This window comes from Lithobates pipiens, unplaced genomic scaffold (genome assembly GCF_037356315.1).
Source record: "Lithobates pipiens isolate NorthernLeopardFrog02 unplaced genomic scaffold, aLitPip1_a1.2 Scaffold_3, whole genome shotgun sequence".
NCBI classification, from domain to species: domain Eukaryota; kingdom Metazoa; phylum Chordata; class Amphibia; order Anura; family Ranidae; genus Lithobates; species Lithobates pipiens.
Window position 1 is genome coordinate 45,307,901 of NW_027507790.1, and position 13,390 is coordinate 45,321,290.

The window sequence follows — 13,390 nt, forward strand, 5'->3', positions numbered from 1 at the left end:
TGCCTTATTTTACCTTATTTTTTCCTTTTAACTTATATTTATGGCGTATTTATCATAATATACAGATATTTTTTCTTTATCACGCAAAAAGTGGCACATGTAGATTCACTGGCATTTGCACTTTATAAATCGTGACCGGGAAGCAGCACACTGTTATAGCTATTTATGGTTTATTGATAAGTATTTCTCACTTTATGGTCTTTATTCCACTATTTGTATTTAATTGCCAGCACGCTGAGAATTATATGTAAATCAGATTTCTCACTTATATGTTTCTAGCAGGAAACGGTATAGCGCCAGATCTATTCCTCCTTTCCCCTTTATCTCATTTTTCCACCCAATTGGGTGGAAATTAATAGAGGCTGCTCTTACCAAATCTTTTATTATATATTTTTCACTTGAGTGCTCCATAGCGCAACCTACCCCTCTCCTAATAATTTTAGGTCACCCAAGCTCCGTCCCTTTTTGACAATGCCATGAAGGGGAGGGGCTTAGTCATTATCACATAAAGCGCAGGCATATGCCCATCAAATTTGGCCTGTACAGTATGGGGGGGGGGGGGGGGGGGCGGTATGTGTGTGTATATAGGGGGTGGATGTATTAGTATACACAGGAAGGAGGGTGGGTGTATATAGCTGTATTCAGGACAGATGATGTATATCTGCAGTCAGTGATGATGGAAGAAGGTCTCTATATACAGGAAGGAAGGTGGGTATATACATCTACCTGTATATAGAGACCTTCTGTCCTGTATACAGCTATATATACATACAGTATATCTGCAGTCAGTGATGATGGAAGAATACAAGAAGGAAGATGGATGTTGGGTAGATAAGGGTCAGAGTGATGTCCATCAGCTGGATATATAAGGTGGTCTAGGGGTGATGCAGGCTGACGGGAGTAAGGGGCTGAGATGTAGTCAGATAGTGATGTTTATAATTTAAAAAAATATAAAAAATATTGTGCACATCTACATATAATATAATTATACTAATATATACAATACATAATACAAAATTGGTATAAAGAAGACATCCTCCTGTTATAAGATGTAAATATCTATATAATCCAACCCCTAGCACTTTATGTATGTCCACATAATGTGAAATTTATTTATGACAATTCATTTAACCCTGTGTTATCCAAGCTGCACCATCGGAAGTGTAAACTCACCACATAAACACAGTCAGCGTTACATGAATGGTCATAAATTACCTTCACTTTATCTGTACAGAGTGGTTGGGGGATGTTTATATGGATAGGGCTGTGTGCCAGTTTGGGAGATATCTGCTGCACTCGGCTGTCTCTTCATTCTCCTCATCTTCTTATCAATGATCGCAATACCTACAAGACAAATCCTACAGAAATGTTGTCAGCTTGTCTTCCAAGGAGACTTTACTCAGTAAAACACTGAACTCCCCTCCTCCCTGTAGTGTGAGCAGACATCCCGACCAGCAGTAGCTACAGGGAGCTCCGCCCCCTCAGCACACTGCACTGGTGATTGGTGGAGGGGGGGTGATTGGTGGAGGGGGGGTGATCGGAGGAGGGGGGGTGAGTCAGATCTCACAGTGCAGGAGACGGAGGGAGAGAAGAGCTTTGGAGATTCTAAATACATACACCGCTGGCACAGGTTATGTATTTAGAAGCTGCTGTCCCCACAGTGGCAACTGTACCCCCCCATCCACTTACTCTGGGTCCTCAGTCCGCCCCTGATCAGAATGAAGGAGACTGGCTCCAATCGGCTAGATGTTCTGCTGTGATAAGCTGCCAACACTTGTCACAGAAGAGCTTCATTGCCGCGCCAGTCCTCAGAGGATATGCGGGGAAAGTACCCAAAGCAGCAGTTCCCACTTGGGCCCCTAGGGACGCCGGAGCCCCTTACAATTGCATGGGCTGTACCCCCCTGATGGGGGACCTGCCGGGGGGTCACTCGCCCCCCCTGCCACTACCTGCGGACGCCCATGAATATGGCATAAGCTTTCAAATGGATGATTTACTCTTTGTATGCTGTAGAAAAGTCTGTGTGCTGAGATAAATGTGATGAGGATGGCAGGCAGGAAGCAAGAGCCCTTCTTCAAGGAAACTTTTAGGTTGTATGAACTCAGATGACAATAGAAAAGAACACACTGCCCAAAGGGCTTGGAGAGTGCTGCTCACCCCGAACAAACATAAAAAATGGAACAAATTCCCCCACAAAGGGGTTTTTAGGCAGCAAGACAATAAATGTATAACGGTATGATATAAAAGATTTCCAATATTTATTAATGTAGAAAAATATAGCACATAGGTTAAAACATGAGCTCCACTGAACAATTAAGAGAAAATTTAATTCAAAACAATAATACAAGGAATATATAAAAAATAATAACAATGAATGTGCAATAGCAGACACGACTATTCCTAACACTGTACAGATACGACAACAGTGAAGATATAGTCCTAAAGCGTTTCAACCCACCAAGGGGTCCTCTTCAGAGGAATGGTCTGCTATAAAACAAAAATGTAGTAAATATATACATCAAATAATGCTTATCTATAATAGTGGTACCTAATAATTTAATATGATTACCCGATAATGCACATCCAAAGAGATGGAAGAAATAATTCCAGTGGAGTTCCCTTTTAAAACGACCGCCTCAATTTCCCCCCACATATAGGGAGTCCCCAGGTCCACACTGTCGCCAAGTACCGAGGGAGGAGGTTAGGGTCCAACGCTGTGGCTTACAAGAGGTCACACTAATCCCTCACCCCCTATACAATAGGGAGTGGGTGCGGACGTTGGTGGCCGGAAGGTGGGGCAGATCACACCTGCAGCAAAATTCCATATAAGTATAGGGTTAATGATATGCACTTAAAAATTCAATAAGTGGATATCTACAAGGCATGAGACTATTGTCATGCCAGTCTATCTGTGTGTGTGAATAATACACACACCCAGATATTTTATATATATATATATATATATATATATATATATATATATATATATATATATATATATTAGACATGTGCAGAGTAAAATATTTCGTTTAGGAATTTCGTTTTCGTCCGAAAACTAAATTTATTTAGTTACTCCCGAAATTCGTTTTTATTTATTTAGTTTTTCGTTCAAAAATTGCATTCGTCCGAAAATCCACATGAATTACGGTCGAATCTGTCTTGGAAGGCTTATGGTGTCTGTCGAATGTATAAAGAAGATTCGACGGAGCTAACTATATAGCATACTTTAGAACCCTATTAAAGTCTATGGGACTCCAACGTTCAAAATCTAAAGTGCTAATTTTAAAGGCTAATTTGCAAGTTACTGTCCTAAAAGTGTTTGGGGACCCGGGTCCTGCCCCAGGGGACATGTATCAATGCAAAAAAAAGTTTTAAAAACAGCCGTTTTTTTTTCCGGGAGCAGTGATTTTAATAATGATTAAAGTGAAACAATAAAAGTGTAATATTCCTTTAAATTTCTTACCTGGGGGTGTCTATAGTATGCCTGTGAAGGGGCGCATGTTTCCCGTGCTTAGAACTGTCCCAGCACAAAGTGTCATTTATGCAGGAAAAAAAGTCCTTTAAAATCACTCGCAGCTATTATGAATTGTCGGCTCCGTAATACAGAGAACACTCATTGAAAGTCATTGATAAAAAAATAAATAAATAAATAAAAAAAAAAGCGTGGGGGTCCCCCAAATTCAATTACCAGGCCCTTCAGGTCTGGTATGGATATTAAGGGGAACCCTGCCTCAAATTTAAGAAAAAATTTGACATGGGGTTCCCCCTAAATATCCATAACCAGACCCTTCAGGTCTGGTATGGATATTAAGGGGAACCCCGCGTCAAATAAAAAAAAAATTGACGTGGGTTTCCCCCTAAAAATCCATACCAGACCCTTTATCCGAGCACGCAACCTGGCAGGCCGCAGGAAAAGAGGGGGGACGAGAGAGCGCCCCCCCTCCCTCCTGAACCGTACCAGGCCACATGCCCTCAACATTGGGAGGATGCTTTGGGGGTCCGTGACCCCTCAAAGCACCTTGTCCCCATGTTGATGAGGACAAGGGCCTCATCCCCACAACCCTGGCCGGTGGTTGTGGAGGTCTGCGGGCGGGGGGCTTATCAGAATCTGGAAGCCCCCTTTAACAAGGGGACCCCCAGATCCCGCCCCCCCCTGTTTGAAATGGTAAGGGGGTACAAAAGTACCCCTACCATTTCACAAAGAAAGTGTAAAAAATGGTTAAATAAAACAAACACACTTTTGAAAAATTCCTTTATTAAAAATAAAAAAAAGATTCCAGCGGCGGTAATCCACTCTTGCTATCCAGCGACGGACGGTCATCTCTCCAGCGATGTCTCATCTCATCCAGCGCAGCGAATACATCCTTCTTCTGTCTCCTCCACGGAGACACTGCAGGCATTCCGGCGGCTGACGTTTCTTATATACGGAGGGCGGGGCCACCCGTCACCTGACCCCGCCCCCCTCTGACGCAAGGGGAAACCCGGGGTTCCCCGTGACGTATGGGTGACCCCGCCCCCCTCTGATGTAACGGAAACCTGCCTGTGTTACATCAGAGGGGTGCGGGTCACCCCTACGTCACAGGGAACCCCGGGTTTCCCCTTGCGTCAGAGGGGGGCGGGGTCAGGTGACGGGTGGCCCCGCCCTCCCTATATAAGAAACGTCAGCCGCCGGAATGCCTGCAGTGTCTCCGTGGAGGAGACAGAAGAAGGATGGATCGCTGCGCTGGATGAGATGAGACATCGCTGGAGAGATGACCGTCCGTCGCTGGATAGCAAGAGTGGATTACCGCCGCTGGAATCTTTTTTTTATTTTTTTATTTTTAATAAAGGAATTTTTCAAAAGTGTGTTTGTTTTATTTAACCATTTTTTACACTTTCTTTGTGAAATGGTAGGGGTACTTTTGTACCCCCTTACCATTTCAAACAGGGGGGGGGGGCCGGGATCTGGGGGTCCCCTTGTTAAAGGGGGCTTCCAGATTCTGATAAGCCCCCCGCCCGCAGACCTCCACAACCACCGGCCAGGGTTGTGGGGATGAGGCCCTTGTCCTCATCAACATGGGGACAAGGTGCTTTGAGGGGTCACAGACCCCCAAAGCATCCTCCCAATGTTGAGGGCATGTGGCCTGGTACGGTTCAGGAGGGAGGGGGGGGCGCTCTCTCGTCCCCCCCTCTTTTCCTGCGGCCTGCCAGGTTGCGTGCTCGGATAAAGGGTCTGGTATGGATTTTTAGGGGGAACCCCACGTCAATTTTTTTTAAATTTGATGCGGGGTTCCCCTTAATATCCATACCAGACCTGAAGGGTCTGGTTATGGATATTTAGGGGGAACCCCACGTCAAATTTTTTCTTAAATTTGAGGCAGGGTTCCCCTTAATATCCATACCAGACCTGAAGGGCCTGGTAATTGAATTTGGGGGACCCCCACGCTTTTTTATTTATTTATTTATTTATTTTTTTATCAATGACTTTCAATGAGTGTTCTCTGTATTACGGAGCCGACAATTCATAATAGCTGCGAGTGATTTTAAAGGACTTTTTTTCCTGCATAAATGACACTTTGTGCAGGGACAATTCTAAGCACGGGAAACATGCGCCCCTTCACAGGCATACTATAGACAACCCCCCCCCCCCCCTACGAAATTTAAAGGAATATTACACTTTTATTGTTTCACTTTAATCATTATTAAAATCACTGCTCCCGAAAAAACGGCCGTTTTTAAAACTTTTTTTTGCATTGATACATGTCCCCTGGGGCAGGACCCGGGTCCCCAAACACTTTTTAGGACAGTAACTTGCAGAATCTTTTCTCTCTGTCAAATCTTTTTTCTCTGTCGAATATTTTCTCTATATAATCTTGGACTAATAGAGGTAAGGTTAGGCACATTCGACCACAGGTTCTATAGACAGATTGTTGTCAGAGTCATGTCGAATCTCCTATTCTATATCGAACTGTTGTAACAATGAAAACTAAAATAAAGCATTTATTTATGTCGGATCTTTCGTTTTTCGGATTTTGTGCTTTCGTTATCGTTTGTCAAAACGAAAACGAAAATAGCTGAAATTCGGACGAAAATGCATTCGGACGAAAACGAATGCACATGTCTAATATATATATATATATATATATATATATATATATGGGAAAAGGTAGCTCTCGGTCCCAAGTGCTCGAAGTTGATATCACTCACCATGATTTTAAGAGAAGAAGAAATGAGAGTGAAAAAATAAATATTTCTTCCACCTCTTTGGATGTGCATTATCAGGTAATCATATTAAATTACTAGGTACCACTATCATAGATAAGCATTATTTGATGTATATATTTACTAAATTTTTGTTTTATAGCAGACCATTCCTCTGAAGAAGACCCCTTGGTGGGTTGAAACGCGTTAGGACTATATCTTCACTGTTGTCATATCTGTACAGTGTTAGGAATAGTCGTGTCTGCTATTGCACATTCATTGTTATTATTTTTTATATATTCCTTGTATTATTATTTTGAATTTAATTTTCTCTAATTGTTCAGTGGGCTCTTAACCTATGTGCTATATTTTTCTACATTAATAAATATTGGAAATCTTTTATATCATACCGTTATACATTTATTGTCTTGTTGCCTAAAAACCCCTTTGTGGGGGAATTTGTTCCATTTTTTATGTTTGTTCGGGGTGAGCAGCACTCTCCAAGCCCTTTGGGCAGTGTGTTCTTTTCTATTGTCATATAATGTCGGGTGGTTAAACACCCTTTCTTTCTCCTTTTTCCCCCCTTTTTGTTGAACACAGGACAGTTGAAACGGGAGCTCAGCTTAGTGAATTACTGTCTGAGAGTTGTGTTTTATATATTTTTGTCCAACATATTCACAATGAATACATTTCAGGGTAATGATTGGGATGCTTTGATGTTAGGCTATGAAAATGATTTAGAGTAAAGTGACCGAATAGACACGGAAATTACAACTTTGACTTCAAAACTTATGAGAGTGCTTGAGAAAAAATCAGCACTCTTTTGGCACACAAAATCATTTGATAGGTATAGTAAGGAAAAGATTAATCCTTTGGGCCTTCGAGTCCAAATCTTTCCTAACATAGACTCGATTAGCAATGAATGTAAAATGGAATGGGAGGAAAACCTGAATCTTTGCTCTCAGCAAATGATGGTTATCCTTACCAAGGAATACAAATTGCACTTTTGGATAAAGAAATTCTTGCCTTGGAAACGGCCTTACAACCTTTTACACAGCATACCCTGTTTGTGGATTCGCGGCCGAAACTCCGAGATGACTTATCGGCCCACAACAGAAATATTCTGCGCAAGAAGGAGTCAAAATATTAGAGGGACAAACTAGCTTTCTCAGAAGGACGGGCGTATAAATGGAATACCAACACACAATCCCAGAAGAATACTAATGGGAAGCAACATTCTATTATTAAGAATGTAGCTAAATCTAAAACTATGTCCAACTCCAATCTAAAGCCCACCCCGACACAAAAATCGCAGGGCAAATTTAAAAGGAATCCTAACAGTAGGGATACCCCGGAATTCAATACTAAGAAACGTATCATTGATATCGATACAGTAGAGAGGCCAGATAACCAAAAGGCTCTGAATTCACATCCACATGGTACGGATGTACCTGATGACCTTTCGAGCATGCACCCTGATGTGATGGCTCCTGCCATCCCCGGGAATGGAATATGCATGGAGAAAGAGAAGGAAAATGTAGGGCGTCGGTCTGAAACACGCCAGAACACTTTAAACCCAATGCGGGGACTTTCCTCACCCCTAACGAACAGGGGAGTAGGAAATCTGGACGCATATATCACACGGATTCCACCGAATCCTTCAGTGTGATTAATCTCTCGTTCTATGTACTGTCCCCAGCGGAAACTAAAGTTCTAGCACGCGGCCTAACTTTTTGTCCACAGGAAAGCTTCGATGCGTTTGGGGGGATCAAGGACATACAGCTTTTCGCGCGCAGGCTCCTGTTTAAGAGCCTGCATCCGAGGGGGACATACAAGGAAAATAAAAACCAACATTTTTGCTTGCACATGATTGGATGATAAAATCAGCAAATTAATCTGAGACACTTTGCATGGAAAGGTGTGGTCTATATACAGAATATAACTATGAGAATGAGAAGATTTCAACCAGTCTTTTCTGTCAAAGTGATTCTTCATCTTCATGATCATGTTCTGGACTGTCTTCACTTTTATCACTTATTTTTCCTGTAATTCATATTTTATACTTTATTAAGATTATTGAATATGATTTTTACTATTTTACTATGATTTTTCTTTCTACTATCATCATTCTCTCATTTGTGTTGCAGATTCTGTGGCTCAGTTTACTGTCATCCAGGAAGCCACAATAACGGCACCTCTTGGTGGGAATGCCATTTTGTCCTGTGGTCGTAGTGATGGGTCTGTAGCTGGTGGTAACTACCCACGCTGGGTATATCAGACACCTGGGAGTGCTCCTAAAGGTTTAACAGATAGTGATGGAAGTAATCATAATCTAAAACCCCCAGGAACCTCTGAACGTTTTACTGGATCCATCCAAGGGGGCTCAAGTGTTTTGTCTATCAGTAATGTACAGGATGCAGATGACGGGGAATATTACTGTGTTCTATGGACTGGTAGTGCGTACACAGTGCTACAAATTCACACACAGTGAGACATTAATATATACTTCCCCTTTTGTTCCTCATATGTAAGTTAAACTTATTTAAATAGCCAAAGCATAATAAGCAAATATATGTTTAGGTACCTCACAGAATATTCTTTTCATTGGTCTGACTGCAGTTAGAGTGTTTTAACGCTTTGTATTCATTACTGTTCTAATCAAAAACTGTTTTATATTGCATTTTTCAATAAGCATAATAATGCTTTGTGAGTATATATAAAAATAAAAAAAAGCGGGACGTCCATGAGACTAATCTAATAAAACAGTTTCTTATCAATTTAGGCAAAATTAGTACAGGATAACACAAGGGTAGAGACTAAAATTTTTGGTATGGCGTCTGCCCCTTCATCATTTGTCCATTACAAAATGCCATACATTTATAACACCATAATGAAGGGGTGTACAGTGTTAATTTTGGCAGCAAATTTCCATTTAGTTTTAGTCTCATGCTGCTTACACACGATCAGAATTTTGGTCAGAAAAAGCTCTGATGGTTTTCCCCATGGAATTCTGATGAGATTTCACTCAAGATGTCTTGCATACACACGGTCACACCAAATTCCGACCGTCAAGAAGGTGGTGACATACAGCACGTACGATGGGACTGGATAAAGGAAGTTCAATACCCAGTAACCAATAGCTTCCATCTCGTAGTTGAATCTGAGCATGCATGGTTTTTTGTGCGTCGGAAACAGACGATACAGGAATTTGCGATAGAAACTTTTTCCGCCTGAAAAATTGAGAACATGCTCTCAATCTTTTGCTGACGGAAATTCGCCAGCAAAATTCCGATGGAGCATACACACGGTCGCATTTTACGACGAAAAGCTCTCATCGGTCTTTTGCTGGCTGAAATTCCGACCGTGTGTATGCGGCATCAGTCTTAGGACTAAAATGGCATTTTAGTTTTAGTCCCACTTTAGTCTTCTGCAATTGTTTTAGTTTTAGTCGTATTTAGTGGACTAAATCTCCAATACATTTTAGTCAACTAAAATGTCCTACGTTTTAGTCAACTAAAAGGTCCTATGTTTTAGTCAACTAAAATCTCCAGTACATTTTAGTCGACTAAAACTAATTTTAGTCGTCTAAAATCTAATAGGTGTAATTAAATTGTAATGCATTAGTTAACATTTCGCTACAATTTCCAAACTCATTATATACTGCTGGTGTGAAAAAACGAATATGTTATTTATTATGGCATTTAGGTATGAACATGCACTACAGACCAGTGTTTTAGTCTTATGCCCCGTACACAGGATTGGACTTTCCGGCAGACTTGGCAGCAGAGGTCCACCGGACTTTCCAAAACGAGCGTACTTGCGCACACGCAAACTGAGTTTCCGGTGGACTAGGTCCAACAGACTGCCCGTCGGACTTTTGGCGGAGGTCCGACAGACTTTTCCAAAGGAACAGACTTGCCCACAAAAAGTCCATTCATTTTGAACGTGATTCCAGGTATGAAGGGAATAGAGAGGGAAGTCAATCTCGCCAATTTCATCGGCGAGATTGACACCTTGTGAGCCCCGTCTCCTGGTATGGATTTTAAGGGTAACCCCTATGCCAAAAAAATGGCCCCCCAGATCTTGGCCCCCCACCCTATGTGAATGAGTATGGGGTACATCATACCCTTACCCATTCACCTGGGCGAAAAAGTGTCAATAAAAAAACAAACTACAAAGGTTTTTAAAGTAGTTTATTAGGCAGCTCCAGGGGTCTTCTTCCGACTTCGGGGGTCTTCTTCCGATTTTGGGGGTCTTCTTCCGACTTCTGTGAAGACAGCAACGGAGATGACGAAGGAGAAAGCCCGGTTCCTCTGCTAGAAAAAGAGCGGCAAAAGAGCAGATGATAGCGGAGGAGCCCGGCGAGAAGAACCAGAAAGCGCGGAGAAGTCGGTATAAGACCCCCGAAGTCGGAAGAAGACCCCCGGAGCTGCCTAATAAACTACTTTAAAAACCTGTGTGGTGTGTTTTTCTGACCGGCAAGGCTGCGTGCTCGAATAAGGGTCTGGTATGGATTTTGGGGGGACTCCCATGCCATTTTTTCGGCGTTGGGGGTTACCCTTAAAATCCATACCAGACCTAAGGGCCTGGTGTACAGTACCCTGTTGCCGAGGACCAGTGCAGTAGGATCACGCTGAAAACATTCTCGTGGGCAGGTGTTGTAGTTGCCGTTGCATCGTAGTTGGTCTGTCGGACCAGCATACAGACGAGCGATCCTGCATACAGTTCGCTGGAGCCCACACACGATCGAGTTGTCCGACAGACTCTGGTCTGCCAGACCAAGTCCGCCGGAAAGTCCGATCATGTGTACGCGGCGTTAGTCTTTTGACTAAAATGGCATTTTAGTTTTAGTCTCATTTTAGACAGTGGCAGTGTACAGTATTATCACTGATCACTATATTAGTGTCACTAGCGTTATTAGTATCAGTTGATGACCTTCCTATCCAGTGTCTGTTAGCACCAGATTGTCCGTCACCCAATTGCATTCCCACTATATGTCACTGATCAACCCCATTGCAGTATAAAGTCTATAATTGTGTATATTTACAATACTTTGTAGATGCTACAACTTTCACACAAACCAATTAATATACACTTATTGGGATTTTGTTTTACCAAAAACATGCAGCAGAATACATTTTTGTCTTCATTTTTGAAGAGATTAGATTTTTTTTGATTGGATATGTTTTATATCAGAAAGTATAATTTATTTATTTTTTTCAAAATGTTTAGTCTTTTTTAATTTATATAATAAAAAAATATAAAGAAAACTCAGTGTTGATCAAATACCACCAAAAGAAAGCTCTATTTGTGTGAAACAAATTATATACAGTAAATATCATTTCTGTACAGTATTGCACGCCTGTGCAATTGCCAGTTAAAACAGCACAGTGCCAAATAGAAAAAAAAGGTCTGGTGATGAAGGTGTTAAAACCCTCCAGAGGTCAAATGGTTAAATATAGTCTAAGCCTTCACACAGTACACAATGCACACATATGCTGCAGTCCTTGTACCCACAAAACACTCCTTAGACAAGAAGCACTTTGGTCAGGAGTAGGTATTTACAGCAGTTAGCACTTTGTTTGCTATATACTACACAATGTATAGAGTGCAACAGTCAGCAGTATGAGTCATAGTGCTACTCGGCAGGAGGAAAAAAAATTCAATTTTGGTGTTCAGGGGGAGGAAAAACTACCCTGTTAGGGTGGCCAATGGGGGGGGGGGGGCGGAAGTAATTCACACATTGGCAGTTAGTGTCTGTGCCCCCCCTTACATTGGAGGTCTGTGTCTGTGCCCCCTTTACATTGGTGGTCTGTGCTCCCCTTATGTAGCCAGGTGCTGGGTTACAACAATATGAAAAAGTAGACATTGCCCTTTGTTTTTATCATTCTCTATTGTGATGCTGGATGCCACACCGCACTATCCCCTGCAGCTAGCAGGGGGAGAGCTATAACCTCCTATGCAGGGTGCTGAGAATCATGGGAGTTGTAGTTTGAGACATCTGCTATAGAATAGGGCCAATAGACCCTTTATAATACATTTCCCAAGGGGACACTAAGGAAAAGGGAGAGCGGCAAGTGAGCTTTACTGGACTATATGAGAAACCTCTTCCTCTTGGCACTGTAGGAACTGATGAGAGTACATCTACCTGCATGCTGACTGGACTTCTGGGGGCTAGAGCTTAAGGCCTGGGAGTGGAGACACTAGGTGCAGATCACATCACATCTGCACCGTTGCTGCATGCAGACCAGAACATCTCACCCTCTTCTTCCCACCTGTGCCCAGTAATGCAGCCTCACCTGTGCCCAGGAATGCAACCCCACCTGTGCCCAGGTATGCAACCCCACCTGTGCCGAGGAATGCAGCCCCACCTGTTCCCAGGAAAGCATCCCAACCTGTGCCCAGTAATGCAGTCTCACCTTTGCCCAGGAATGCAGCCTCACCTGTGCCCAGGAATGCAGCCCCACCTGTTCCCAGGAAAGCATCCCCACCTGTGCCCAGGAATGCAGCCTCACCTGTGCCCAGGAATGCAGCCCCACCTGTGCCCAGGAATGCAGCCTCATCAGTGCTCAGGAATGCAGCCTCACCTGCGCCCACATCTCAGCCTCATCTGTGCCCAGGAATGCAGCCCCCACCTGTGCCCACATCTCAGCCTCACCTGTGCAGGAGATCAGGGAGGAGTAAGAGGAGAGCTGGTTGGATCATCACACAGGCCAGATTTAATTTGAATTGCTGGATTCCCACCATCACACAAGTCACGCCTCCCACCTATGAAAGACAGCACACGTCCTGGCATTGGACAAGTCTGCTGTCTGTCAAAGGAGCCATACCAGGAGGCGGGACTTTGTGATGGCGACACACAGCGATTTAGCTCTTGGCTGGCTTTGGAACTTCACCCCTCCAGCCTACTGCACTCCAGCTTCTCCTAATCTCCACCCCTCCAGCCCTTTGCACTGCAGCTCCCTCCAGTCTCTCTTGGAATGATAGTCACCCTTTTACCGTCCCAACCCCCACTCCAATGTGTTGCACCCAGGGCAGACCGCCCCCCTCTGCCTCAGTACCTGCAATCTGGGGACAAATCCAGACAGACTTGCTCTGGGGACAGTGTCCTCAATCAGGGGGCTGTTCCCGGAAATCGGGGTCATCTGATCACCCTAGCCTAGTGTTTACTACTGATTTTGTTTAATGTCAAATTGTGTTATTACTATTG

General features: G+C 43.1%; 1 protein-coding gene across 6 annotated transcripts in view; it reads left to right on the plus strand.

The window, feature by feature from the left end:
- The window catches only part of LOC143940345 (immunoglobulin lambda-1 light chain-like), an 860,309-nt gene that overhangs the window by 39,395 nt on the left and 807,524 nt on the right, over positions 1 to 13,390 (plus strand). For 3 of the 6 annotated variants that reach the window (XM_077461602.1, XM_077461599.1, XM_077461597.1), the window contains exon 2: positions 8,328 to 8,640. The exons of 2 other annotated variants lie outside the window; for them this stretch is intronic. In XM_077461602.1, the coding sequence (XP_077317728.1) occupies positions 8,328 to 8,640 (313 nt within the window). Of the gene's footprint in view, positions 1 to 8,147; positions 8,226 to 8,327; positions 8,641 to 13,390 lie in introns of those variants that run through there. One more of the 6 variants, XM_077461598.1, reaches the window with a different exon arrangement.